The sequence below is a fragment of the Quercus robur genome, chromosome 12 (genome assembly GCF_932294415.1).
Source record: "Quercus robur chromosome 12, dhQueRobu3.1, whole genome shotgun sequence".
Lineage (NCBI taxonomy): Eukaryota > Viridiplantae > Streptophyta > Magnoliopsida > Fagales > Fagaceae > Quercus > Quercus robur.
In genome coordinates this window covers 39821452-39846493 of record NC_065545.1, presented here as the reverse complement: position 1 = coordinate 39846493, position 25042 = coordinate 39821452, and the positions used below count along the sequence as shown (strand labels likewise).

Here is a 25042-nt window from a genome sequence, read left to right as displayed (position 1 = left end):
ATAAACGAGCTCTCTCAGTCACACTTGGACTTGACCCATTTGCTTATATCTGCAAAATTGGTATAAAGTTTGAAACTTTTTCCACTTTTTTCAGTTTCCAGCAACAGGAAAGAAAGAAAAAGAAAAAGAAATGAATAGTTCAACATCGTCGTCATCTTCTTCACCAGCACATTCATCAATATCAACTACTGCAATTGTGGGTGGCTTAAGCTTAGGCTTAGGGAGTAGCAGCAATAATGCCGCTTCTCTATCCACAGAAGATTTCCTACACAACCCATCTGATTCAATTTCCTCTCAAGAGCGTAAAGAAGAGGCTATGCTCGGTTTGTACTTCTCTCTTTTGTTCATTTCTTCAGGAATCTGGGTCCTTCTATTTTTACATTGTCATTGTCTGAAACTTCTTTTATTTGAGCCATCTGGGTCCTTGTTTTTTGGCCTTTTAAATTGGGTTAAGTGCTTAGGAGGTTCACATTAAAATTCCTTAACTTTTAGCCCTTTGGGCTTTTCAGTTCAGTTCTACCACACATTTAAGCTATAATTGTATTTTCCTTCTTGTGTTAGAGAGGGTGGAGGTAGGGCTAAAATTTTATTTCGAACAAGCTCGAGCTCATCACCAACAAGATTAAAAATGTTCAAGCTTGGTTAATTTACTTGTTGAGCAAGTTTGGGTTTGTTCACAAGCTTTACTTGATAAACTTATTCTTTTCTTATATGTAGTTAAATCATGACTAAAATGTTTTTTTTCCTTCACAAATTTATGAATTTTTACTATAAATAGATTGTTTATGTTATGAATATACAAATAATAATTTTAATATCATATGAACCAATTTACAAACTTATACAACCGAATTTCAAGTCTATATAAATATATTTTTTGACAAATATACATAGAAATATATAGTATTATATATAGTTAACTCATGCCCTTATGTTCACAAGCTTGTTCGCAAACACATTATTATGTTTAAACTTGGCTCATTTAATAATCAAGTTAAAATTCATTTACAGCCCTAGGTGGAGGTTAAGGATCAACTTCAGCAATCAGCTTTTTACTTGTTCAGAATCTTTCTAGATACTGACGATTTGTGTCTCAGGGTTTAAAGTACTTGCTTTGTGCTTTTCAGGGTTTGCAGTACTATTAATTGCCTTTTCTTTTTGTTTTTTTTTTTTTTGGGGTGGGGTTGGGGGGGGGGGGGGGGGGGGGATGTTATGACTAATTCTAAGAAACTGTGTAAAGCATAATAGTACAAATTGGAACTTTCTTTTTGTCCTAAATTGTTGTAAAATGACCTCAAGCCTAGAGTATTTTCAGGTAAAGCTCCATGTACGTGGCTTAAAGGGTCTTTCAGGTTGAAATTTCTATGTGTGCTTCATCTACTCTTTTGTGTGTGTGTGTGTGTTTGGTTTATGAGAAATGATGTAAGCAAAGTTAAATTTTTGGACCATATGTTTCATTCTGTTTTGGTTTAGGAAAAATAGATAAGACTAACAAAGAGAAGACTCCACTGAACCAAATGCAGTATATTCAACTTACTCAGGTTAAGATAGTTGTCTCATTGGATTCTAAATAAGAAAAATCCATACTTTTTTTATACTTCTTCTTATGCTTCTTTAACACTAGACAAATCATTGCTCTCATAATAAGAAACTGATTGTTTCTGTATTGTAGTCCTAAAATCTGATCTGATGGCCGCACTTGATAAGGAGGTTAAATCCTTGGATGAAGATAACTGGAAGTTTGAAGGACCTCGCTCCCGTATCCACCTTATTTCAAGGCGAGGTTAGTTCTTTAACCCAGCAATAACCTCTTGATTTTGTCTCATCTGATATGTGTTTGGTTTTGTTACATAGACTAATAAAATTTATATGGATCTAAGGTCCACAATCTGCAACAATTTATAATGCCTGACACATATAGTCTAGTAAAGATTACATCTACATTACATTCTTTAGCCAAGTTGCTATCTATCTTTGTGGACACCCTCTGGTTGATCTGTTGTGACATCCTTTTGCTATTTTAGTTGAGGATTTTCAAAAGCATGATCCAAAGTAGTTGCAGATATCCATGTCACTGGGGTAGGGCTGGTAAGGTGTTGGGTTAGCTTTGTGTGGGTACCAAAGTTTCAACATTAACTTGTTGGTTGCTAGTTGCTAGTTGCTTGAGTGTGATAAGCTTGAAGGAACAGCATGAGCTGTCTACTTTTAGGGATTTAAGGGGAATTGAATTACATATGCGTGGCTCTTCTCTTTAGCAGACTTGTATAAGGTCATTTATGGAATGAAAGCAGAACATTCGATCTTGTTATTTTTTTTATTTTAACTTTAAAGCAATCCTAGAGTACTAATTGGCTTAATAGACTTGTTAGGACCTTAAGTACCTCAACTTTCTGGGCTTGATTTGGTTATAGGTTAATGGCTTGGGTCAGCTCAAATATAATGCTACTCAACTTGATAGGCTTATTAGTATACCATATGTGCCTCATGTACAGTGTTGTTAAAAGCGCGCTTAAGCTCAAAGCTCAAAACCCCAAGCTCTCAACACTTCACTAGGCCCAAAAAAAGCTTATTTAATGAAGTGCGCTTTGGGCACACTTTTTTATTTTATATTTTATAAGTAATAAAATTGTATAAAATCTTAAAAAACTAGTCACCCAAGTATACAGGAAATATACTGGGATAAATAGTCAGTTACAAAAGTTACATAAATATAGTAAATCAACAATAGAAAATAAAGAAAGGTTCCTCATGGCTGACAACTAATCCAATAAGGTTCTAAAAAGAATAAGTTGAGATTAGGCATAGAATCTTTGGTGTCTTCAAAACTCCTGCTATTTCTTTCCCTCCAAATGCACCACATCAAGCAATAGGGGTTGATCATCCAAATATGACTATTCTGGTGCCGACCAAACCATCCTTGCCAACAAGCTAAAAGCTAAACAACGGATTTTGTCATCACCCAATGAACTCCAAACAAACCCAATATCATGGACCATCAAAATTTATTGCTTGATCTTGAAAGAAATGACATGGACCAATGATTACTACACAACCACTATCCTTACGGTGTTGTATTACACACAATTTTTTATTTACATGTCATGAACAATGTTAATTTACAATTCTTGTGCTTTTTTTGGTCTTTGACTTTTAGATGTACGTTGATTGAACCATATACATTTGATCATACCTGTCATGGTTATGTACTTTTATAAAGCATAAAAGAATTATATAAAATATAATTGTTAAACATTCTATGACTAGATATTATGATATTGACCATTGATAACTATTTTCAATTTACCCGATACCTGGTACCATATGTATCTTTGAGCTCGGGGGTTCTAGCCCCCATAATTACCTAGCAAAAAAATAGATAAATATTTTCAATTTACTATATAAAAAAAAAAATTTAAGAATTGAAATAACTTTGGTAGTATTTGAACTCACAAACATTATATAATTGCACTTACCTAATCAGTAAAATATACAAATTTTAAGTTATTATTATTTTTTTATTATTATATGTTACGAATATTCCTATTAGAAGTTATGAGATATTATATTTGAAAACTATGCGCTTTACTTCAATCAGACCTGTGCTTGCACTTTGCACCTAGGCTCCAAGAGGCCTATGTGCTTAAGTGTGCTTGATGCTTTTATCAACATTTCTCATGTATTTAGGCTTTGTTTGTAGGATTTGTTTGGCTAGAGGTTTATTCAAGAGATTTTTGGGATATATTACTAAAACAATCCTTTATTGGAGCTTGCTAATTTTTTAAACCTAGCATGAGTTCCTAACGCTTTACTTTGCTTAGCTTCATCATAGACCTTTTCTTCTGGATTCTTCAATGCCAAAAGGAAATTAAAAAAAAAAAAAGGCTTAAAGAAGAGAAATATAAAAATTCAAATGATGTTTAGACTTTAGAACATGGTTGCTGATAGACTTGTTATAAAACTTTAATAGCAAGTGAACTAAAATCTATTGCTATGCTATTCAATTTTCTAAATGGCACCTGCTGAAAAGTTCTCAATATTACTAAAATGCAAAAATCAGGGCAGTAAGAAAGGCGTTTCTGTTACAGGTGCTTCCTGAAAAGCTATTTTCAACTTCTCATTAATGGTGAAGATCAAGCCAGTTACAATGATAGCTTTACTGTGTACATCTCATTAAATCGTATAGCAATTGTAGTGATGATGATTTACAAATTAAAAGTTAAAGAAAGATATCAAAGGAAAAAGGTCCTCTCCATTTGCTTTGAAATGGAAAGGATCCATTTTAAGGTGAAGATATAATGTATCACAAATCTAAAGGTGAATAATGTGTCACATCATTCAAATTATATGGTACCATATACACTTTTAAATTCACAGGCAATCAAATTTTCATCATGAAATGGCCTGTCCATTACAAAGCAAATGGACTTGATCCTGACCCAATATCTCTTTTGATACATTTTTATGTGGAAGAGAGGGAATTTGAAGTGTGAATGTTTCCATTGGAAACATCAAGCTATGCCATTGAGTTAAAGATTTTTGGCAAGATCCTAACACAATATCAAAAGACTGGTCACAGTGGAAAAAGGGAATGTTATTTGACTCATGTTCATTTTGCCTTTTGCCGTTCCATACTTGGGAGCTGATTCTTAGAAACAATGAAATTGCCTTCAATATCTCATTATTTCCCAATGCTTCTATCAAGTGAAAAGACAACTTTAATTAGTTGAGATTAAGTCTTAGTTGAAGACTATCTCCAAGTTATTGAATTTAAATGTGAAATTTTGGAGTCTTTTTGTTAGAATTATTGTTAAGTAATTCCTAATAGTTTAAGCTTTTGGGGCAAATGGTACCATTTAATATGGTATCATAGTGGGAGGTCCTAAGTTCAATCTCTGTCTCCACTCTACCCCTCATTTAAATTGTTAAAATTCCCATATGTTAGGTTCCATTTATTAAGGGGGAGTTTGGGCTTCCATGTAAAGGGGAGTGTTAGAATTATTGTTAAGTGATTAAATTTACCATTTCTTAATAGTTTAAACTTTTGAGACAATTGGTAATTTAACAAATGGAGATAGTTATTGTCATTGGAATGAGTTTATTTATTTTTATTGACTCTTGGCATTGATAGAGCATCTTTCTGTTGCATGTTTTGGATGATTCCAGACATTCTAACTTGATTCTGTTAGTTATTACTCTTATAAGTTATAACTCTCTCTCTCTCTTTTTAGGTGGGTGGGATAGGGGAGGGGTTCTTGATATTCCATTTTTAGAGTTGGATTATGTTTCATGTGCCTTATTAAATTAATAAGATAATTACGGTTTTTCTAGTTGTGGCGCTTTGTCTTATGTTGGACCACTAGCCTTAGAGCCCACACTATGCAGAAGCACCTTTTTTTTTCGTTTTATTTTATTCACGGGAGTTTGATTAAATTCAAGTGACTTTCATTTTAATTAATACTTATGGACAACTTAAATGGAAAAATGTGGTTATATATGTTAAGAAAGTATAACTAAAAGCATAATTAATTCCAATGATAAAGTTTGCAAATATTTTCATTGAATTGTAATGTGCAATTTCGTCGTCCACCACAAGATTGGGAAGAAGAAGCTTTTGACCGGTTTATGGAATTGGTCTATTCCTGGACAGTGCGGGGAATTGGTCCTGATAAGGTTTGTTGGAAACCTGCAAGGAATAGAGGTTTTGAGGTTAGAGGTTATTATAGCTCCTTCTACCCTCCTACTTTTGTTTCTTTTCCATGGAGAATGATATGGCAATCGAAGGTTCCTCCAAGGATGGCTTTCTTTTCTTGGTTTGCTTCCTTAGGTAAGATCTTAACAACAGACAACCTTCATAAAAGACGAGTGATGGTGCTTGACTGGTGCTATATGTGTAAGAAGTGTGGGGAGTTAGTGGATCATCTTCTACTTCATTGCTCCATAGCTTGGGAGTTGTGGTCCATGGTCTTTTGCTTGTTTGGTATTCAATGGGTTATGCCTCATACTGTTCTTGAGTTGTTTGAGGCCTGGCAAGGAAAGTTTGTGCGACATCGTCATATTGATGTTTGGAGACTAGTGCCTCATTGCTTGATTTGGTGCATTTGGCGTGAAAGGAATGCTAGAAGTTTTGAGGGTTGTGAATGCTCTTTGCTGGAGATTAAGTCTTTCTTCTTACACACTCTCTTTGAATGGAGTGTAGTTTTTTCTCATTTTTCTTGTTCTTCCTTTTCTTTGTTTCTTGACTATTGTTCTTTTGTTTCCTGATTTGTGCCCCCATAGTACATCCCCAATGTACTCAGTTTGGCAATTTTTTTATTATTAATAATATTCTTACGTTATTTATCAAAAAAAAAAAAACTTTCATTGAATTGTAAATTTCATAAAATTTTGTTACAATATAAATAGCATCTATAGAAGAAAAAGTATAAATTGCAGGTAAGTATTGAGTTTTTAGAGTGAACCATAAACCTAAAACTTCTTTTTAATTAATGGGAGAAACTATGATAGGGCAGTGCCCCATCATGGTTGACAAGGCCACTCCCTTTTTTGTATATAATTATGATTTTCTTTTGTAATTTAGAACATCCAATAGGCTAAGCATCTATCATATGTTAGATAACTAAGTGAATTTATTAAAATTCAGTGCTTATTTTTAGTAGTATATATATATATATATATATTTTTTTTTTTTTTTTTTTTGCTCATATATGCTACATATTAACTATACAAATATAAGTAAAGACACAGCCACACAGGACACTTTATTTGATTGATTCAAACAAAATATAAAAATCGTCTACCCTCTTACTTTATAGATTTTTTTGAATCATTTTGATTTATAATTAATATGATTATTATACATAGAAATGTGAGTATCCCCCTGATCCAAAAAAAACTTCACCCTATCATAGTTTCTCCTTAATCAATTTATACACTTGCAATTAGATAGAAAATGTCTGCATGTTATTTTCTTTTATTTGTAGGGTTTGAATTGTATGTTGTTGAATTATAATAGTGACGATCAGTGTTTTCTGTGCATATTTTAAATCAGAACTTAAAATACTTATTATCTAATGAAAGTTTCTTTCTATTGTTGCATTTGTTGATGTGCCTTTTTCATAACAAAAGATGCTGACTCTACCTGATGTATGCAATAGGTTTTCCATTATTATTGCAGAATTTAATTTCTTTTATTTTTTTGATAGGTATCATTGCAGAATAGAATTTCACCCAGAACATAGTTTATCCTGTGTTCATTTTTTCTCCAATTAGAATTTTCTAGTTTCTTTGTGAATTCACAATAGAAATTAAACATGATGGAGTCAATGGGCTTTAACTCAAATTACACTTCCTCCTTCCATAATAATGGAATGGAGGGTGAGGTCGTGTGTTCATACTCACTAAGTGGAAGTGTAACTTATCCTGTAAAAAAAAAAAAATGTTTCTAATGGACTTGATGATATTGGTGCATCCTACTATAAGAATTTCATGGTGATTCTTTTCTTCAAAACATTGTTGCAATAAAAGTTCTCCTTTGTATGTCAATCAGTCTTCAAATCTTTGATTATGAAAAGCGGACTCAAGGCAAGTACCTTGCATATTTTTCTATTGTTTCTAAGGGAGTAAAATTATCTAGAAGTAGTTTTAAAAGTGAGATACTTCAAACTTTGTAAGTATACAAATATTGTAGCTAGGAGGCAGGTACCTTGTATGTTTTTCTATTGTTGCTAAGGGAATAACATTATCTAGATGTAGTTTTAAAAGTAAGATACTTCAAACTTTGTAAGTATACAAATATTGTCACTTAGCCATGTGTCTCCAATTTGGGTGGTCTTTGATGTATTTTGAAGCAATTTCTCATGTTTGGTGTCTCTTAAATTTGAATTACTGCCTATGTTTCTCTTTTATATATATTAGAAGTAGGGGTTGTTAGGATCAAGCTTCACTTTTTTTTCTACAATGGATCAAGTTACACTTGGTATTTAACTCTTTGTTAGTTATATGACAATAACTTTTTATTTAATTAGTATTTGGAAAATCATTACACGTTTTTTTGTTCTTAATACGCATGCCCAAATTTGTATGAATTAGATGTTATTTACTATATGGATTTATAAACTCATATTTTGAGTGTAATTTTAGAATATAAAAGCTTGAAATTTAAAATTGTATATATCATATAATTATTGATCTTTGATCATCTTGATATTTTGCAAGCCTAGAAGGTATAAGATAAATGTAATCCAACAATGGATTTGTCAAAAAACAAATCCAATAGAAAGTTATTAAATGGTTTAACACTTGATTTGTCAATCAATCAGAATTTTACACCACATTTAGTTTCTATGTTTTGCATGAATTAGTATCAAGAGAGGAATTACATATGCTGGACACACAGGGATGTAACCCATTATTTTATGAAACATGTCTAGAAGATTAATTTAGGCAAAAGGACATGCTTTTTGGTATATCCTCTATTGTCTTGCTCATTGGTGGGGACTCAATAGCATCTTTCACATTTTTTTTTTCTATTTTTTAAAACATATATTAGAATCTAAAATTGCTTGCTTAGCCTTTTTGTGGTTTTGAGAGCCTGGTTTTGTTATATATTGCTTCAGCTCATATTTTTCGTATATCACCTTATGTTAGTGCCACTACCTGTTTTTCTGTTCATTGCAACATTAACATTGGTAATTGAGTTTCATTGTAAATTCACTTCAGGTGGTTTTCTTCACAAGCCGACAGAAATATCAAAGAGTTGGAATTTGGCTCCACCAAAATGATTCTGAATTCTTAGAACAGAAGCATATTATATGGTATACTGTGAATTTTTTTTTTTTGATAAGTATATATGGTATACTGTGAATTATTAAGACGTGCTTCTTTAACCTTCCTCAAATTAATTATAATTAAAACTGTTCAAGTGCTGAAATTCATCTCAAGTAGAATATACATTGAAGGGCTTAGAGTCTGTATCCCCTCTGTTTCTTTTTATACAGCTATTCTGAACGGTTTTGCTTTTTCAGTTTTCATTGAATTTGACAAATGAGCAAATGTATATGAAGTGATCAGGACTGTTCCATTTGGTAATCTGTTCATTTCAGGGGTCCCTGAAGCCAAACTGAGAAATTTAACCACTCCTGAATGTCAGTGGCATGCCTTAAAAATCCTACTTATAATTACTAAACATATAGGGTCTGTCTAGATACCGCTTATTGCTGAAAACTGAAAACACTGTAATAAAATAATTTTTAAATGTGTGAATAGTGCCGTGAGACCTAATTTTAAAGTTAGATTTGCATTTTTCCGTACTTGCGGGTCCCAGGAACAGTGCCCATGGACCCACTAAAAAAAATTGCAGTCACACTGAAACGAGCAAAATGCACTATCCAAACTCACACACAGTGTAATGAAAAGTAGGTCTGTCTGCCTTAGAGGTTTTATAATTGCTGGCCTACTATATGTATATGTGCAAGTAAATTGTAATGATTTAGTTGACACCCCCCCCCCCCCCCCCCCCTTCTCTCTCTCTCTCTCTCACACACACACACCAAGAGCTATGAGCTACAAGGTTCTTGGCAAGGCATTAATCTCTTGTCACTCTCCTTTTGGTGTGTTAAGCATGGGGAGATTGGACCTACTTTCATAAATTTCTGGTTGATTAGGTTGTTCCATTGATTGAATTTACAGGCTCTTCCACCTATAGGCTGGAACCTGATGCTTTTCAATGGTAGAAAGCATAGAACAGACAACCATTGTCTTGCTTTCTCCATGCTACTTTGTGATGATTTTTGGCTTCCAATAGAAGAGGTTGTGAATGAAATCAAGAAAAGGGGATGATGCTATAGACTCTTAGTGGTGTAGGCTCTTTGTTCTAAGTTCTAACCCTCATTATTTGGTAATGTAAAGGAGGGTGAGGTCTTCTTGCTTGACACTTGAGAACTATGCTGGTCTTCCAGATTAGCGCGAACTTAACTATGATCATTCTCGTTTTCCATTATCTTACCCTGTCTAAAGATTTGTCTACGCAAACTACCTCTGGTGAAAGATAAAACAAAGGGAAAACTTTAATTTACAAGCTTATGGTAAAACAGAATAAATAATAACAAAAATAAAATTAAAAACTCCCACTGACATTGCCTTTTTTTTCCCTTCTGGAATGTAATTAGAACAAAAAAGGGTTAAAGGAATATAAGTTTCCAAGCACATTTCGAAAGTATTTTAAGGAAGCTGACACAATAAAGGAACAACATTACTATTTTCTTTCCTTTTTATTTTTTATTTTTTTGAGATATTATACTATTCGAACATATAATATTTGCTTCATGATAATAACTATTATTATACTTAGACACCAATTTATTTTGGTATAAGTGGAATTCAAACTCAAATTAGACACCAATTTATTTTGGTATAAGTGGAATTCAAACTCAAATCCTTTTTGCAATGACAACTTTGTCTTTAATTATTTGGGAATCGAGTGAGTTTTCTTTTGTTAGGTAATAATCAAGTGAGTTTTCTCTGACAGCTGGGTAATTAAGAATGAAGAATTAATAATGCTTATTAACTAAGTTGTATAATTTGCGGAGTTTTGTTATTGCACTGTAATTGCAAAACCACCACCAACTTATCTTTACTTCTTTACTGTTTGGATTGAGGGGGAGAGATTGAGAGTAGAGTAGAGTAGAGTGGAATTGGCTCAAAATTATCCTATTTTCAGCCAATTCTACTCTACTCCCCTCTACTCTCCCCTTAATCCAAACGGGCCCAAATATATTAAATTATGTAAAGTCTTAGACTAAAATATATCTTTTCATTCATAACATATCTTAATATGATTTTTCATCTTTCTAATTTTAAAAAATAAAATAAAATTTTCATCAGCCAATTCACTATTAAAGATATTGTATAATAAATGGAGTATTAATGTGACAAAAGTATAAAATTATTGTGGTCTGGAAAATATACAAAAGCAAATCGATGGGAGGACAATTGATAAAAATTTGGTATGTTGAGAGGAATTATTTAAAATAAAATAATATGTATAACAAAGAAATAAGGGATCTTGGCAACTTGTTTTTGAAGATCAGATAAAATTTCTTCAAAAACACATTTGTCATTTGTCATCACCACCTACACACACACTCGCACTACACTGCAATGGCCACCACCCTTGCAATAGACTCTAGCCACTTCCAACTTGCAACCAAAAATTCTGTGGCATGACTGATCCCCCAAGACCAAAAGGAAGTGAGATCAAAAGAATTATTGTGAACTCAAAACAAAAAGAATTATTCTAGTGTGAGGTAAAAAAAGAAAGAGAAGCAAGCGCAATTGAACTAATCAACCACTCCTTTACATAGAATTCTAACAATTTCTATTCACAAAAGCATGGCCGAGAAGCTCACCTACCGTCCCTCTCTTCCTCCAATCCTTCTCTAAACACCACCTTATAAAGCTCCGAAACTCCGGTGAGGCTGTTTCCGGTATCTCTGGCATCTCCCCAAAGCAAATTGCACACATTAATGTTGCCCAGTCTGGTTTTTGCGCAGGACCGATCAATGGAAAATGACCTACATAACATTCCAACACCACCACCCCAAGTGACCACACATCCCCAGCAAACCCATTTGCATTATCACCACCCCATCTCTCTGGATCAAACCTTTCTGGGCTCATGTATGCACATGTGCCCATGTTGGAGTCATGACATGCCTCACGTGTCCCAGCCACAATATGGCTAACCCCAAAGTCTGCAATCTTCACCTCTCCCTTATCATTTACAAGTAAGTTTGATGGTTTTATGTCCCTATGCACTATCTGCATGGAATGCAGATAGTGCAGTCCTTCTAGGACACGCCTAGCCACGCCAGAGATTACATGCTCAGGTAGTCTCTGGCGTGCTCGCAACACATCATGTAGTGAGCCTCCTTCCATGTACTCCATAACAAAGCAAAGATCACCACCCCCATTGTCTGTATCAATGAAACCATTATCAAAAACTGCATGACACCTTATAATATATTGTGAATCAACTCTTTTGAGGATCTCAGCCTCGCGTGCAGCCTGGCGGCAAATGCTGATTGTATTTTGATTGAACCGGAGCACTTTTAATGCATAAATTGATGAGGTTTTCTTGTGAAGGACTTTATAGACGGTGCCACCAGTGCCATGGCCAAGAACAGCCATTTTCTCTAGGTCAGAGAGGTTGTCAATGCCTGGAGAGTCAGGACCAGGGGCTGGCAACAATGCAGTCAAGTGGATCTGGTGCTGGAACTCAGCTACTGGAACTGGTGGTGGCAAGGATAGCTTTAGTGCTTGTTGGTGTCTTCTCTCTCTCACCAATGTCATTTACACTCTTACAGCCTCTCTTCTTCTCTCTCCCTATGTCTGCTTATAAGTACTTCTTTCACTTCGTGTATATGTGTAGCGAAGAAATCAATCTGACGAGCATTAATACATGGGATTGGTTAGAGCATGCAACCCACAAGCACATCAGAAGGCTAACAACTGAATGTGACTATCCCATAATTCAAGGGCAGGTGAGTTTTTTGTGGTTATGTCAATGCCTATCTTGGCTCTAAAGGTAATTAGTTTTTACAGTAATGCTAGAGATACAATAATTTTCACAATCTTTTAGATAACAGTTGATTCTGATGAATTGTGATTAGAGTAACGTCACTTTCACATGGACCCATCATTAATATCACTTTTATTAGCATCAACCTCAACATGCTTACACATATATTTTTAAATCTAATATGTCAATTATGGTAACTAGAAACCTTTTTTATGAACAAATATATCTTGGTGGCTAACACATGGGTTAGTGTTCCCACAAAAAAAAAAATTCATGGGTTACAATTGAAAGATAAGGGGAATCTCATCCGCCTGATTCTGACAACCTCATTCATGATCAAGGGTGTGATACCAAGTGCGCATTTAGGATTTGGTACAATAACAGATAGTGAGTGATAAAGGGATTGTGCCGGCAAAATCATATAATTAGGATCAGAAGCCGAAATGGAAGGCAAAGCCATGTAACAGCCGCTTTTCCCTTAACTAACAGAGGTAAGTGTTATAGGGTATGGAATGGAATAATGGATAGCTATGCTTAAATGGGGGTTGAGAGCAATTGCTCCTTTTCATGCACCAAAACAGAAACTCTAAAACGTGTAGCTATTTCCCTGGAAGCTGTTAGAACTTAGAAGAGTGAGGGAAACTTTTTCTTGGTTGAACTGGGAAACATTTGGCACTCATAAGTCTGCAATGCACAGAAAACGGACCAACACTAGTATGACTTGCATCATTAGCTTATGGCTATCCTTGCGTGGGATTCACCAAGTGGGAGGGTCTTTGTTTATCAATAAGCTAAAGAGCATTACTTTTAGAGAACTCAAATTAGAAAAATTATAAAGCTCCACAATCTGTCACCCGTTCCAAGATTCTAGCACAAACCATATCAGATAGATACTAGTCTAACTTTTCTTTCCCCTAAAAAATAAAAAGAGCAGCGTACGTACTGCCAATCTACAAATATAGCTGTCTTTTTTATGTATGTGAAAACCTATTTTTTGTCCTTTCAACTTTCAAAGGTGTGCCAACCTTCCACCCTTAGATCATCACTGGAGAAAAATATCAATTCTACTCGAATCAGTATAAGATGTAAAGCCCACGGCTAACACAAACTGACAACGCATCTTGCTCAGGCTAAACATGACTGTCCACATTTAGGTCCTATTATCTCAATGATACTACGCCTGTGTGATGTCCCGTTGACCATTCAGAAGATTTTATAAAAAATAAGATGGACCCATGTTCATGGGATATCCATGTGCAATCTGAATGAATTTGTCTATGAGCATTGCATCCAGCCTAAAGCAGCCTAAAACCTACATTTACTATGTCAAATACCAAAAGCATCAGATATTTACTAAGATCGCTTCAGATAACTATGAACAAACGTGTATTCAAAGAAGGGTAATGTAACTAGTGAAATATTTGCAATGGTACAAGAAGACTAATGGCCCGTGAGGGAGGGGGAGTAGAGTAGATTTAGTTCAAAATTAAGTCTATATTAAACTAACTCTACTCTACACTCCTCCACTCCCCCTCCTTCTCCCATCTATCCAAACGGGCCATAAAATTTTAGAAAAAGGCATCCACTACAAGTTGTTCCTTCAAACAAAGGCCGTCTACAGTCATTCCATAGAGCAGGGCATCAAACTGTACAAAGGAACATATAGCCACTAACACCACTTTGCTCGTTCATTTAACTCAGCACCAACATGAGGCAAAGGAAAATCCAAATTAAAAAAATAGAGTATACTAAATCTAGGGTCCCCATATGGGCAATTAGTAACCACTATCAAACCCTTTTGGTATCTGATGTAAGAAGGCCCATTTGTTCTGTTAGCTTGTCCACATGCTGAGATTTTTCCCATCCATTCTCATCTGGCTGCGCTTCATTCTCCTTGGACAAACCATCTGCAGAGTTTAATTCAATGTCCTCAGGCATTGGACTTTGCACAAGGAAGTTATCCCAAAAGTCAGAATTGTCTAGCAAGGCATCAATTTCAGGATCTGGGGAAATATTATCAATGTCTATGGGAATTGGCTCATTCACTTCCAAAGAAGTGGGATCTAGAAATCCACTCTTGCCTGTCTCAAGTCCAATGTAAGTTTGTTCAGGAATATCAACAATACTTCCAGGCATCATTTCAGGTATTTGAGAGAGCTCAGGCATGATTACATCTGCCTCAGGAATTGAAATGGAAGGTGCATCTTGTGGTCCAACCAGCACACTCATATCTAGGAATGGTGTTGTAACTTTATCAGAAGTTACAGCACGAGGTGAAGATTGAATTTCGGAAGTTGCAGCTGAGGGTCCATTCCCTGATACCCTTGGAGCTACCCTTGAAGATGATGGCATATAAGATGACTGCCCTGTTGTTGGTGCTACCTCTTGCAGTCTCACTCCAGATAAACGGCTTGGAGAGCTACCAGTGTCCGTTGCATCAGATGAAGATGAACCATCAGCAATCAGAAAACTATCATTGTTTTTAAAAGGTTCAAGCCTGGAATTAGCATCAATTTTCATGATCTGCCTAAGCATTGTAGTTGTCTCATTCATTTGAGGCTGATACTTAATAATCTGTCCATCAGAAGTAGTAGTAGAATGTTCGCTCTCAGAAATACCTTCTTGCTTGAGCCTTCGTTTTTTGTTGGCTTCAGTAATGCGCCTGTTGCTCTCATTTTGCTGCTGCACAAATTGAGCCAAGAAGCTAGGGCTCTGCACAGCCTTTGCTAGGAATGACATCATTTGTTGTTGCCGCTGCTCCATGCCCTGAAGACGCTGCACCATGGTTTGCAGCTGATTGTCGGTAGTTTGTTGCTGCTGCCTCAGCCTGACAAGTTCCTGCATAAGCACATTCTTGTCCCTTTTAAGCCTCTCTACCTCTTCCTCCAGGCCAAACTTCCCGACCTCTACACAAGCCCCTACTGATGAATTCTGTCCATGTGATTGCTGTGGCTGTTGCTGACTGTGTCCATGTGTAGGTTTTCGCCGACTAATACTCTTAAGCAGGTGTTTTTGACCCCTCAAAAAACCCTCATTTGCAAATTCCCAGCGGTCTGGATCAACCTTCCTAAAACCCTGTTCAATCAGCAGAATACACAAAGAGTATAAAGTTGAGTGATCCCAACCTAGCAAAACAATAAATACTAAACAGGAAAAAGAAAATTATGAATAGAATTCATGGAGACATAAACATCTATGAACAAAGAAACTGGAATAATTATGTCTACCTCTAAATTTAGATAACAATGTAAATGAAAATAAAAACGTAAAATATTTACATAACAACAGTAAGGCTGAAAAAGTATGCTATCTTTTACCACATATAAGGATGATTTTAATTGTAGGGACAACTGGAACTCATTGAATAAACTCTGTAGTAAAACCAAACACCCTAGCTCATCCAAGAATTAGAGGAGCAGCATTTCAAAATTTAGTCCTGACAATTGGGCATTTGTTTTGCACCAACCTTCATCGAAAATCAAGTTTCCAAGGGGTGGAAAAGGAGGTTTGGTAAACACAAAGGAAACAACATTTAGAAGGCCATTCCCCTATTTATGATGTGGTGTATTTGGAGAGAGGAATGAGATAATGTTTGAAGGAAAGGAGACTCCGGTAGATAGATTGAAGAATGATTTATCAAGGACTCCTCAAAAATGGACCAAAGCCATGATTCCAGCTTCCCCCTCAAGCTTTCTAGTTTTCAAGATATTTTGAACTTTAATACTTACTTTTTGCACCCTTTTTTTGTTCTATGTCTTGTCATCCCATTTTTATGTTAATGAAATTGTTGATCACTTACACGAAGGAGACTCCGGTAGATAGATTGAAGAATGATTTATTAAAGATTCCTCAAAAATGGACTAAACCCTTGATTCCAGCTTTCCCCTCAAGTTTTCTAGTTTTCAAGAAATTTTTTAATTTTAATACTTACTTTTTGCACCCTTTATTTGTTCTCTCTCTTGTATACATCCCGTTTTTACATTAATGAAATTGTTGATCACTTGCATGCGTGTGCACACACCCAAAAAAAAAAGAGTATAAAAGAGAGTCAACAAAATTAAGAACTCAAATTTGAGATGGTGCTGGAGCATTCCTCAACCATGAGAAGGTGCCCAAACGTTGGCTTTATGGAGCATTCCTCATCCATGAGAAGGAGAGCAAAAAGAGGCTGGCCTAATGTCTAAAACAAAACGTTCAACCTCTCAATCCAATTTAAGAAGGAGAAGGCATTCTGATAAATTGGAGTTGAAATTGTTTTGTTCTTTTTTATAAGTAATAATTTTTTTTTTTTGATAGGTAATATAAGAACTATTATTAATAAATAAAAGATGAATAATACAAGATGTTCATGATGATGAACAAAAAGAAACAGAAGAAACAAACAGCCAAACAAAGAAGAGGGAAATCAAATAGAAAAACTAAGGGAGGACAAAAACTCTGGAAGAGACGAAGACTCTGTAAAACCCCAACAACGAGACCACTCAAAAAGACTACGATGGCTTAAAACCTTCAACTCATCCAACGTCTTCTCCTTGTTCTCAAAGGAGCGACGATTCCGTTCCAACCAAACAGTACACATTATGCACCCTGGAATCAAATTCCAAATATTCGAGTTGTGCTTCCCGAGCCACTGATGCCAACAAGACAACAATCCCGCCACCAATCCTGGCATAACCCAATGAATACCATAAGCCTGAAGCATGAAGGTCCATAAGGTATGAGTAACAGGACAGTGAAGGAGGAGATGGTCAACCGACTCCCCATCACAACAACACATACAACACCAATTTGTCAAAATGCGACCCCTAAGCCTGAGATTATCCAACATGAGAATCCGATCGTGAGCAGCTGTCCACAGGAAGAAGGCCACTCGCTTAGGAATCTTAGGTTTCCAAACACCCTTCCAAGGAAACTGAGAGTTCGAATTACTCTGAATTGCATGGTAATACGATCGGGTGTCAAATTTACCATTACCTTTGAGCCGCCAACAAAGAGAATCTCTCCTAACCCCCCGAGGAATACGCGATTGGATAAACTGAAGTAGGGAAAAAGATGCAGGAAGTTCCCAATCTTCGAAAGCTCTGTGAAACCTTAAATCCCACACTCTAATAGTGCCTCCTTCTGGAAGCCACAAAACCTCAGAGATGCAAGCGTCCTTGGCAGTTGAACAAACAAAGAGTTCAGGGTATAGATCTTTTAGGGAATTATCCCCAATCCACCTATCGTGCCAGAAGCGGATACGGGTGCCATCACCCGCTACAAAAGACAGATGCTTAGAAAAACTCTCCCATCCTTCCTGAATGCTTCTCCAAAGGCCACATCCATGAGTCCTCCTGCACACTTTCGTACACCACCCCCCTTGACACTCACCATATTTTGTGGAGATAACTCTCCGCCAAAGATGGGTAACTTCATGACCAAAACGCCACAACCATTTCCCTAATAAAGCTTGATTAAACAACGCCACACTTCTTATCCCCAATCCCCCCAATTCAACCGGTAAACACACCTTTTCCCAAGCCACCAAAGGGTATTTGAAGTTCCCCTCAGAAGTCCCCCAAAGAAAATTCCTCTGAATACTTTCCATTCTAGCAGCCACTGCTTTAGGAATAGTGAAGAGAGATAAAAAATACGTAGGAAGGCTAGAGAGAGTACTCTTAAGTAAAGTGAGTCTACCACCCTTAGATAAATAAAGTCGCTTCCACCCTGAAAGTTTCTTCTCCATCTTCTCCAAGATAGGATTCCAAATCGAAGCAGTCTTAAAAGAAGTTCCCAAAGGCATCCCCAAGTATTTCATAGGCAAACTCCCCACTCTACAATGCAGAATACTAGCCAGTGCAACTAGATTATTCACCTCCCCAACAGGGACAATCTCACTTTTCCCAACATTGACCTTCAATCCTGTAAAAGCCTGAAAACAAGACAGCGCCAACCTTATAGCTAGCAGCTGGTCCATAGAGGCATCACAAAATAAGATAGTGTCGTCCGCAAATAACAAATGGGAAATCCGCACACCAATAGAATTTACAGCTCCCACATGAAAACCCCGAATAAGGTTATTCTCCTCTGTCTTCTTCAGAATTCTGCTTAAAACCTCCATTATCAAGAGAAACAAAAACGGGGATAACGGGTCTCCTTGTCTCAACCCACGGGAGCTTCCAAAAAAACCTTCAGGAGATCCATTTACTAGGACTGAAAATCGGACAGAAGAAACACAAGCCTTAATCCACCCCCTCCATTTCAACCCAAAACCCATTCGGTCCAACAGATAAAACAAAGCCTCCCAATTGACATGGTCATAGGCTTTTTCAATATCAAGCTTGCAAACCACCCCCGGAATCCGGCTCTTTAGCCTACTATCCAGACACTCATTTGCAATGAGCACTGAATCCAAAATTTGCCTTCCACCAACAAACGAATTTTGATTCTCAGAGATAAGGTTATCCTCTTTAGCCTACTATAAGTAATAATTTTATTGAGAAAGAGGGGAAACCTCACGTACATATGGTATTTACATGAGATAGTGCAAGTATTTCATAGAATAAAAATACAATAAAATGAAAGGGAAACTATAAAGTTTACAACAGACTGCATATCACTATTGCCAAGACCCAAAAATTCAAGATCACTCAAAAAATGATGTCAAGAACAATGATCAAACGAGGTCTCCACTCCATTAAATATCCTGTATTTCATTTCCCTCCATACTTATGGGGAAAAAACCCTTCACTCCTAAAATCAAATAAAACTGAACCTGTTTTTTGTCTCCGTCTGCATCAAGGGATGATTCATATAGTCAACTATTAAACCATGTTTAGTAGGACACTCATAGACAAGATTTGGTGTATCAAATACTCAAGGTCACAGTCACTTATGTCCATCAATGCTCAAAACTCATTTGAATACTTATCTAAAACTTCACTTTCATCTAACATTAAAAAGAAGTGCAGAATTTCAGTGCCTGCATTTTCCTCTCTCCTTTTTTTTTTTCCTTTTCTTTCTTTTTTTTTTTTTTTTTTTTTAAGAAAAGAAGAATGAAAACAAAACTTATATGTAGCTAGTACTTTTGTTTTACAAAATAGAGTTCTTATATCCTTTTTTGATATAGGTAAAATAACTAAATTAGAAAAACTCAAAAGGGGCACAACCCAAGTAAACAGGACTCATATAAAAGAGCACTCCATTAAATAAGAAAAGAAAATTATCAAAATTAACATCTAGATTCCATATTATCAATATAAGCTAGAGTATCTGTGTAAAGAAGTGGGTTGCATGTATATTCAAAAATAGTCAAGTCCCAATATCTAGAGTTCTAGGAATTGTGCCCAACACCTTGTGTCCATGTGTCTATCCTGAAAATACAATAGATGCCCATATCCAGAAATCATAGACAAACTACAAATATTATCCAAAATATGTAGCTCAATTAAAAGAATGGATTTCAAGTTTCAACAACTTAACATTAACCACATTCACAAAAAGTAAAACCTCCAAACAAATTATCCTTAACATAGGATGTTTGCTGCAATTAAAAAAAAAAAAGGTTTCAATACAAAAACACCCGACCAATGTTAGTCAACCTACATGTCATACTAATCTTCATTTTATTCACATGCAACAAGCTTAATCGTATTCTCAGTTCACTTCTAAACACAAACCAATTTGATCTTCTCTTACAACTAGAGAGTAAACTCCATCTGAACTGGATGCAATCATATGCTGGGCCACAAATGATGGCAGCCAATTTGGATGAGAGTCACCAAATTCCTTTACATTCTTGATGTAAACCAAAAATTAGAATATCCACCCTTACACTTTAGAAATAGGATTTGAGGAAGAGACATACACTCATTTCAGAACATCACCTTAATGCTTTGTGAAATAAAGAAAAAATGTAACTTTAGATTCACCATTTTTATGATTCAGGTGTGACCATAGATAACCTATTTATAGACTTCAACAAGACTAAAGAGCACATTTATCATCAAAAGAAAACTACCAGAATTTCTATAACCTATCCAGTAGGTCACAGAACTGGATCTCTCTGAAGCTCTTTCAAATGCTGCAAGAGGTGCATCCCTACCCTCTAATTAGTTCATATGTTTGACCTTGTGTTCAGCTAGTTCTGGACTACAAATATTTTTTTTTTCTTTTTTTCTTTTTTTTTTCTATTTTACTAAGTAGGTTTGGACTACAAATGCAACAAGAAGATCGTACATAGAATGAAATCATTATTAACCTTGTAATCAAGTCATGATCAAACTGAGACTGGCTTTCTTTTCCTTTTCTCCCCCTTTCTGCTCCATTTGGTTGCTGATAAAAATAGGGAGACGAGAGATCAAAATCTTACAAAATTTTCATCGTTTTGGACATAGAAATAACAGCATCATATCCCTGACAGCACCAACCTACTTAGTTATTATTTTCTCCTTTTTTTTAATAGTAATTTCCACATCAACTCAATAGATATTGAAACCAAGACCTCACTCCCCACCCTTTTTTAATTGGAGGAGGTGCCATATGAGATAAAGCTCATTGGCAAGACCATCCCACTTAGTTGAAATGAGTTTCTAAAATTTCCAAACAAAGAAAGCAACAAAAAAACAAGAAAACAAAAACATAATCCATCAATTCCCAATTTTACGTAATGGGTTCTCAGCAACCAAATGGGGGGTGACAACGTGCATTGCGAACGCAACCTATCCCTAAATCATAACAGACAAATTTCCTTAAATCTCACGGTTTAACAATTTCCAAAAGTTTTCACCAAAACAATACTTAATCTAAGTCACAACCACAACATACGAGCTGTTTTAAATTACATATATATTTTTTTAATCATAAACCCCCAATTGATTTCAATCCATGTCTACATATCCAACTTCACAACACAACTAAAGCAAGTTCCCAATCCCTAATTACTCATTTACTCAACAATAAAAACAAAAACAACAAGCACAGAGAGAGCGAAAAATAGAGAGGAAGAAAGAGAAAAGTAGCCTTACGTAGGTGTTGAGTTGTCTGACGAAGCTAGAGAAGTTACTGTGCTTGAAGTACTTGGGAAGCAAATCCCTAGCGAACTCCGGCGGGTTCCAAACCACGAAGCTGTTGTTGGTGGGGCTCCACGACAGTATCGGGTCGGTCGCCGGGTCGTCCACCATGTCGTACGTCTTGCTCAGAAACGGCGGCGGCCCAGTTCCACTCGGCATCGGCGACGGAGCTTGCTGCTGTTGCTGCGCCCCTCCGCCACCGCCGCCGCCGCTGGAGGCGGCAGAATCGCCTTCAGTAGTGACAACGGATTCCATAATTAAAATGGAAAATGAAAGGAGGGGAAAGGTTTTGGATTTGGGGTTTTAGGGTTTTGGAAGGGTTGCGAAGTTGGAGACCATGGATTGATTTGGGAGGGAGATTGTACGGACACGATAGACAAAAAGGGAATTGTCAAATCAGTGTGTCGTGAATTTGTAATTGTCTGGATATAGATACTTGCAAGGCATAGGAAATGAAACATGTTTTTTATACATACACTCGAAACCCAAAAAAAAAAATTATTATTATTATTATTTTGAGAAACAATATTATTTTTTTTTTTCTCTATGCATTATTTGTTGTGAATTACCCCCATTTCACAATGTTCCTATATATGTATTTTTTTTTTTTTTTCCCTCTAGGCCTAAATATAAAGGAAAAGGTTTATATGCAATCTAGGTTACATATAAAACTTGTCCAACAAAAAACACACCCATTTGAGTTAGTTGTAAAAATTATTAGGAATGTGATCTAATTATTTGATCAGTTTTCTTAATGTAATCACGTGATTTTTCTATTCATAATTACTGATAAAAATTAATCTCAATGGGCAATTTGATGAATATAAAAATTGCAAAAGGTTATAAATAATAATTGAAATTGCAATAGAGTGTTTTGCACACATACCTAAGATCGATTGGGTTTCGTGGGAACGGAAGATTCTACTTTCCCTTTGGAAAAAACATAATGAAAAATCATTAGTAATGATAATATACATTAAAGAATTATAAGAAAAATAGTAAATGTGACATAAATTACTCATAAAATGTGCTAACTACTCAGTACCAATTACCAATACATAAATAAATGACAAACTTCAAAATTTTAAAAATACAAGTTCCAAGTTCCAAGACCAAAATAATACATAAAGTTCCAAATTAACAAATCTATCATTGGCTATAAAAAGAAAATCATCCCAATTCCAAAGTTATAGAGACTTTGCAAATGTTTCAATTGTATTAAGATAATGAGAAATTTCAAACCCTTCAAAACCTATTACAACTTGATCAATACGGTTAGACAATCCTAAACTTACCATAGAGAGACATAATTACAAATAATTATAATAGCCTTAATGGATGTTGATTTTGTTTCTTAGAGGCTATATGAACGATCTACACCAATCCAAATTGATTTTATGAGGTAGGATAGTAAGGATTTTATGGAGTAGGATCATAGGGTCTTACATTCCATCATCTAGGATTGTGATCACTGATCACATGCAAATCTTACCCCATAAATGATTCTACACAGATTTGGATCATTTTTATAGGGTAGGATTGTAGGATCTTAGGATTCTAAGATTCAGGATCAGGATTCTAACAACCATAGTATATACACAATATCCTTTATAACTGAAATCATAACTTGAAGTCACATTTTCAAATTAGAAATATTGACTTTAAGTCACGATTTTAATTAAAAATGACATTTTAACTGGTTTTTTTCTTTTACATTTTGGTCTATTCCCTATATGCCTAGACTTTCATTTTTGGATGTCAAACACACTTCTATTATTTGACTCTTTTTGAAAGTTAAAATAAAAAAGTTAGTTTTTAATTGATATTAACTTATGACCAAATGTAAATAGGTTTTATTGGGTTTGCATTGATTTAAGATCGGTCTCATCTACTCTCATTGTTGATTGATCCCTTCAGATAATAGAAAAGGTAAACTTAACCCACCAGTCACGATTTCATCAATTAAGAGTGATAAACAAAGTAATTATATGCATTACATATGATCACTAAATTAAAAAATAATTTTTTTAATGAATACTTATATGCATTACAAATGATCACTTAATTATTTTAAAAAAAAATTGTAATAAAAACATATTTTAAAACTTAATAAAATCAATTTAAAATTTAAAAAAAAAAATACAGATTTCTAAAATTGAAAACACTCTACCTAATAAAATTGGTTGATAAGAAGACAACTGTACCTTATTATCTAAATTAATTTGTTTTGAACATTAATGAGATATACGTATATAAGTCCTAATATATAAGAATATAAAATTTTGGGGGATGACTCCCTTTTTTTTTCAGCTGAATTACTTCACATCACTGCGAAGAATGAAAGAGTATAATGGAATCTTCCCCATCTCCAGTGCTCCACTCTGACGACAAAAACAAGAGCCAACAACAACAAAAATAAGCCCATTTAGCAATATTTTATGGACTACAAAATTCGCATCTCTAAAAAGTAAAAACATACAGTGATGGACTTCGAGCATCTCTTAGTTTTGAGCACTAGCATTGGAGGATGTTTCCACCCCCATTGTTATTTTACAAACCAAGACAACAAAAACTCATTCCAACACCGTTTGTATAATTAAAAAAATTTGCAACCTATGAATGGTAAAGGCTGCATATATGCAACCTTAGCATTCATAGGTTATAAAGAAAAAATAATATTTATTAAGTGGTTGTATGTGAAGAGAAAAAGATAGTAAAAGGAAAAAGAGAGAATAATACTTTTTATTATTTTATTCAGTAGTTTATATTATTTTATTGGATTGTATATAAAAATAAAAACTGAAATGTAGAGTAAGTTGTAAAATAAGTTAGTAAAATAAATATAGGTTTGAAGATGTAAAATAATTTTTTTTTTATCCCCAAATGCTAGTGCTCTTAGTTCTTACACCCGTTTTTTTCGATGTTAATAATTTCTAAAAAATGAGTTATTTTTTAAAATGTATTTCTTAAAAAATTACATTATTTTCCTATGTTTCTTAAAATAAGATTTTTTTTGCCAACAATTTCCATGTTACCTTTATAACTTTCTTTATTTAGCTGGCGTAAAATAAGGTTGTTTTCTGAAAAATTTTAGTGAAATGCAATATCTAAAAAATTAGTCATATTTTTAATAAGATTTTCTCTTTACGAAAGATAATTTTCCTTGAACTTATTTTTCTAACGCTACCAAATATTTAAAAAGGTGAAAAACTATCTTCTTAAAAAGTTTTCATTCAAAACGAATGAAAGCATTATTAACCTGTTAAATGGACCAGTGAGGTTGAAAAGTTCGTGCACGATTATTATTATTATTTTTTTTTTTTTCTGTTGTTTTGTCATCTATTGAGGACCTCAAGGTAACGTCTTTTGTACATTGTCGAGCTTTTTCCTTGAAACCACTGGACTCAACTAAATT

General features: G+C 34.9%; 4 protein-coding genes across 5 annotated transcripts in view; 1 reads left to right on the top strand and 3 right to left on the bottom strand.

The window, feature by feature from the left end:
* The window catches only part of LOC126707954 (lysine-specific demethylase JMJ32), a 64737-nt gene that overhangs the window by 19954 nt on the left and 19741 nt on the right, over window positions 1-25042 (bottom strand). The gene's annotated exons all lie outside the window — the stretch shown is intronic.
* Window positions 81-9997, top strand: LOC126707956 (protein SAMBA). Of its 2 annotated transcripts, none has more exons than XM_050407719.1 (4): window positions 81-323; window positions 1673-1783; window positions 8719-8813; window positions 9688-9997. In XM_050407719.1, the coding sequence occupies exons 1-3, from the start codon at window positions 131-133 to the stop codon at window positions 8778-8780; spliced, it is 366 nt and encodes a 121-aa protein (XP_050263676.1). In that variant the 5' UTR covers window positions 81-130; the 3' UTR covers window positions 8781-8813; window positions 9688-9997. The 2 variants fall into 2 exon arrangements, with proteins under 2 accessions (XP_050263676.1, XP_050263677.1); XM_050407720.1 differs by lacking the exon at window positions 9688-9997 and adding an exon at window positions 8866-9087 and having other exon boundaries at window positions 8719-8827.
* On the bottom strand, window positions 11353-12348 carry LOC126708505 (mitogen-activated protein kinase kinase 10). The gene is given in 1 exon segment (XM_050408294.1): window positions 11353-12348. A coding segment is annotated over 1 exon segment (996 nt).
* LOC126707953 (heat shock factor protein HSF8) lies at window positions 13941-22064 on the bottom strand. The gene is made up of 2 exons (XM_050407715.1): window positions 21583-22064; window positions 13941-15652 (listed from the first exon to the last, which is right to left on the bottom strand). The coding sequence occupies exons 1-2, from the start codon at window positions 21880-21882 to the stop codon at window positions 14366-14368; spliced, it is 1587 nt and encodes a 528-aa protein (XP_050263672.1). The 5' UTR covers window positions 21883-22064; the 3' UTR covers window positions 13941-14365.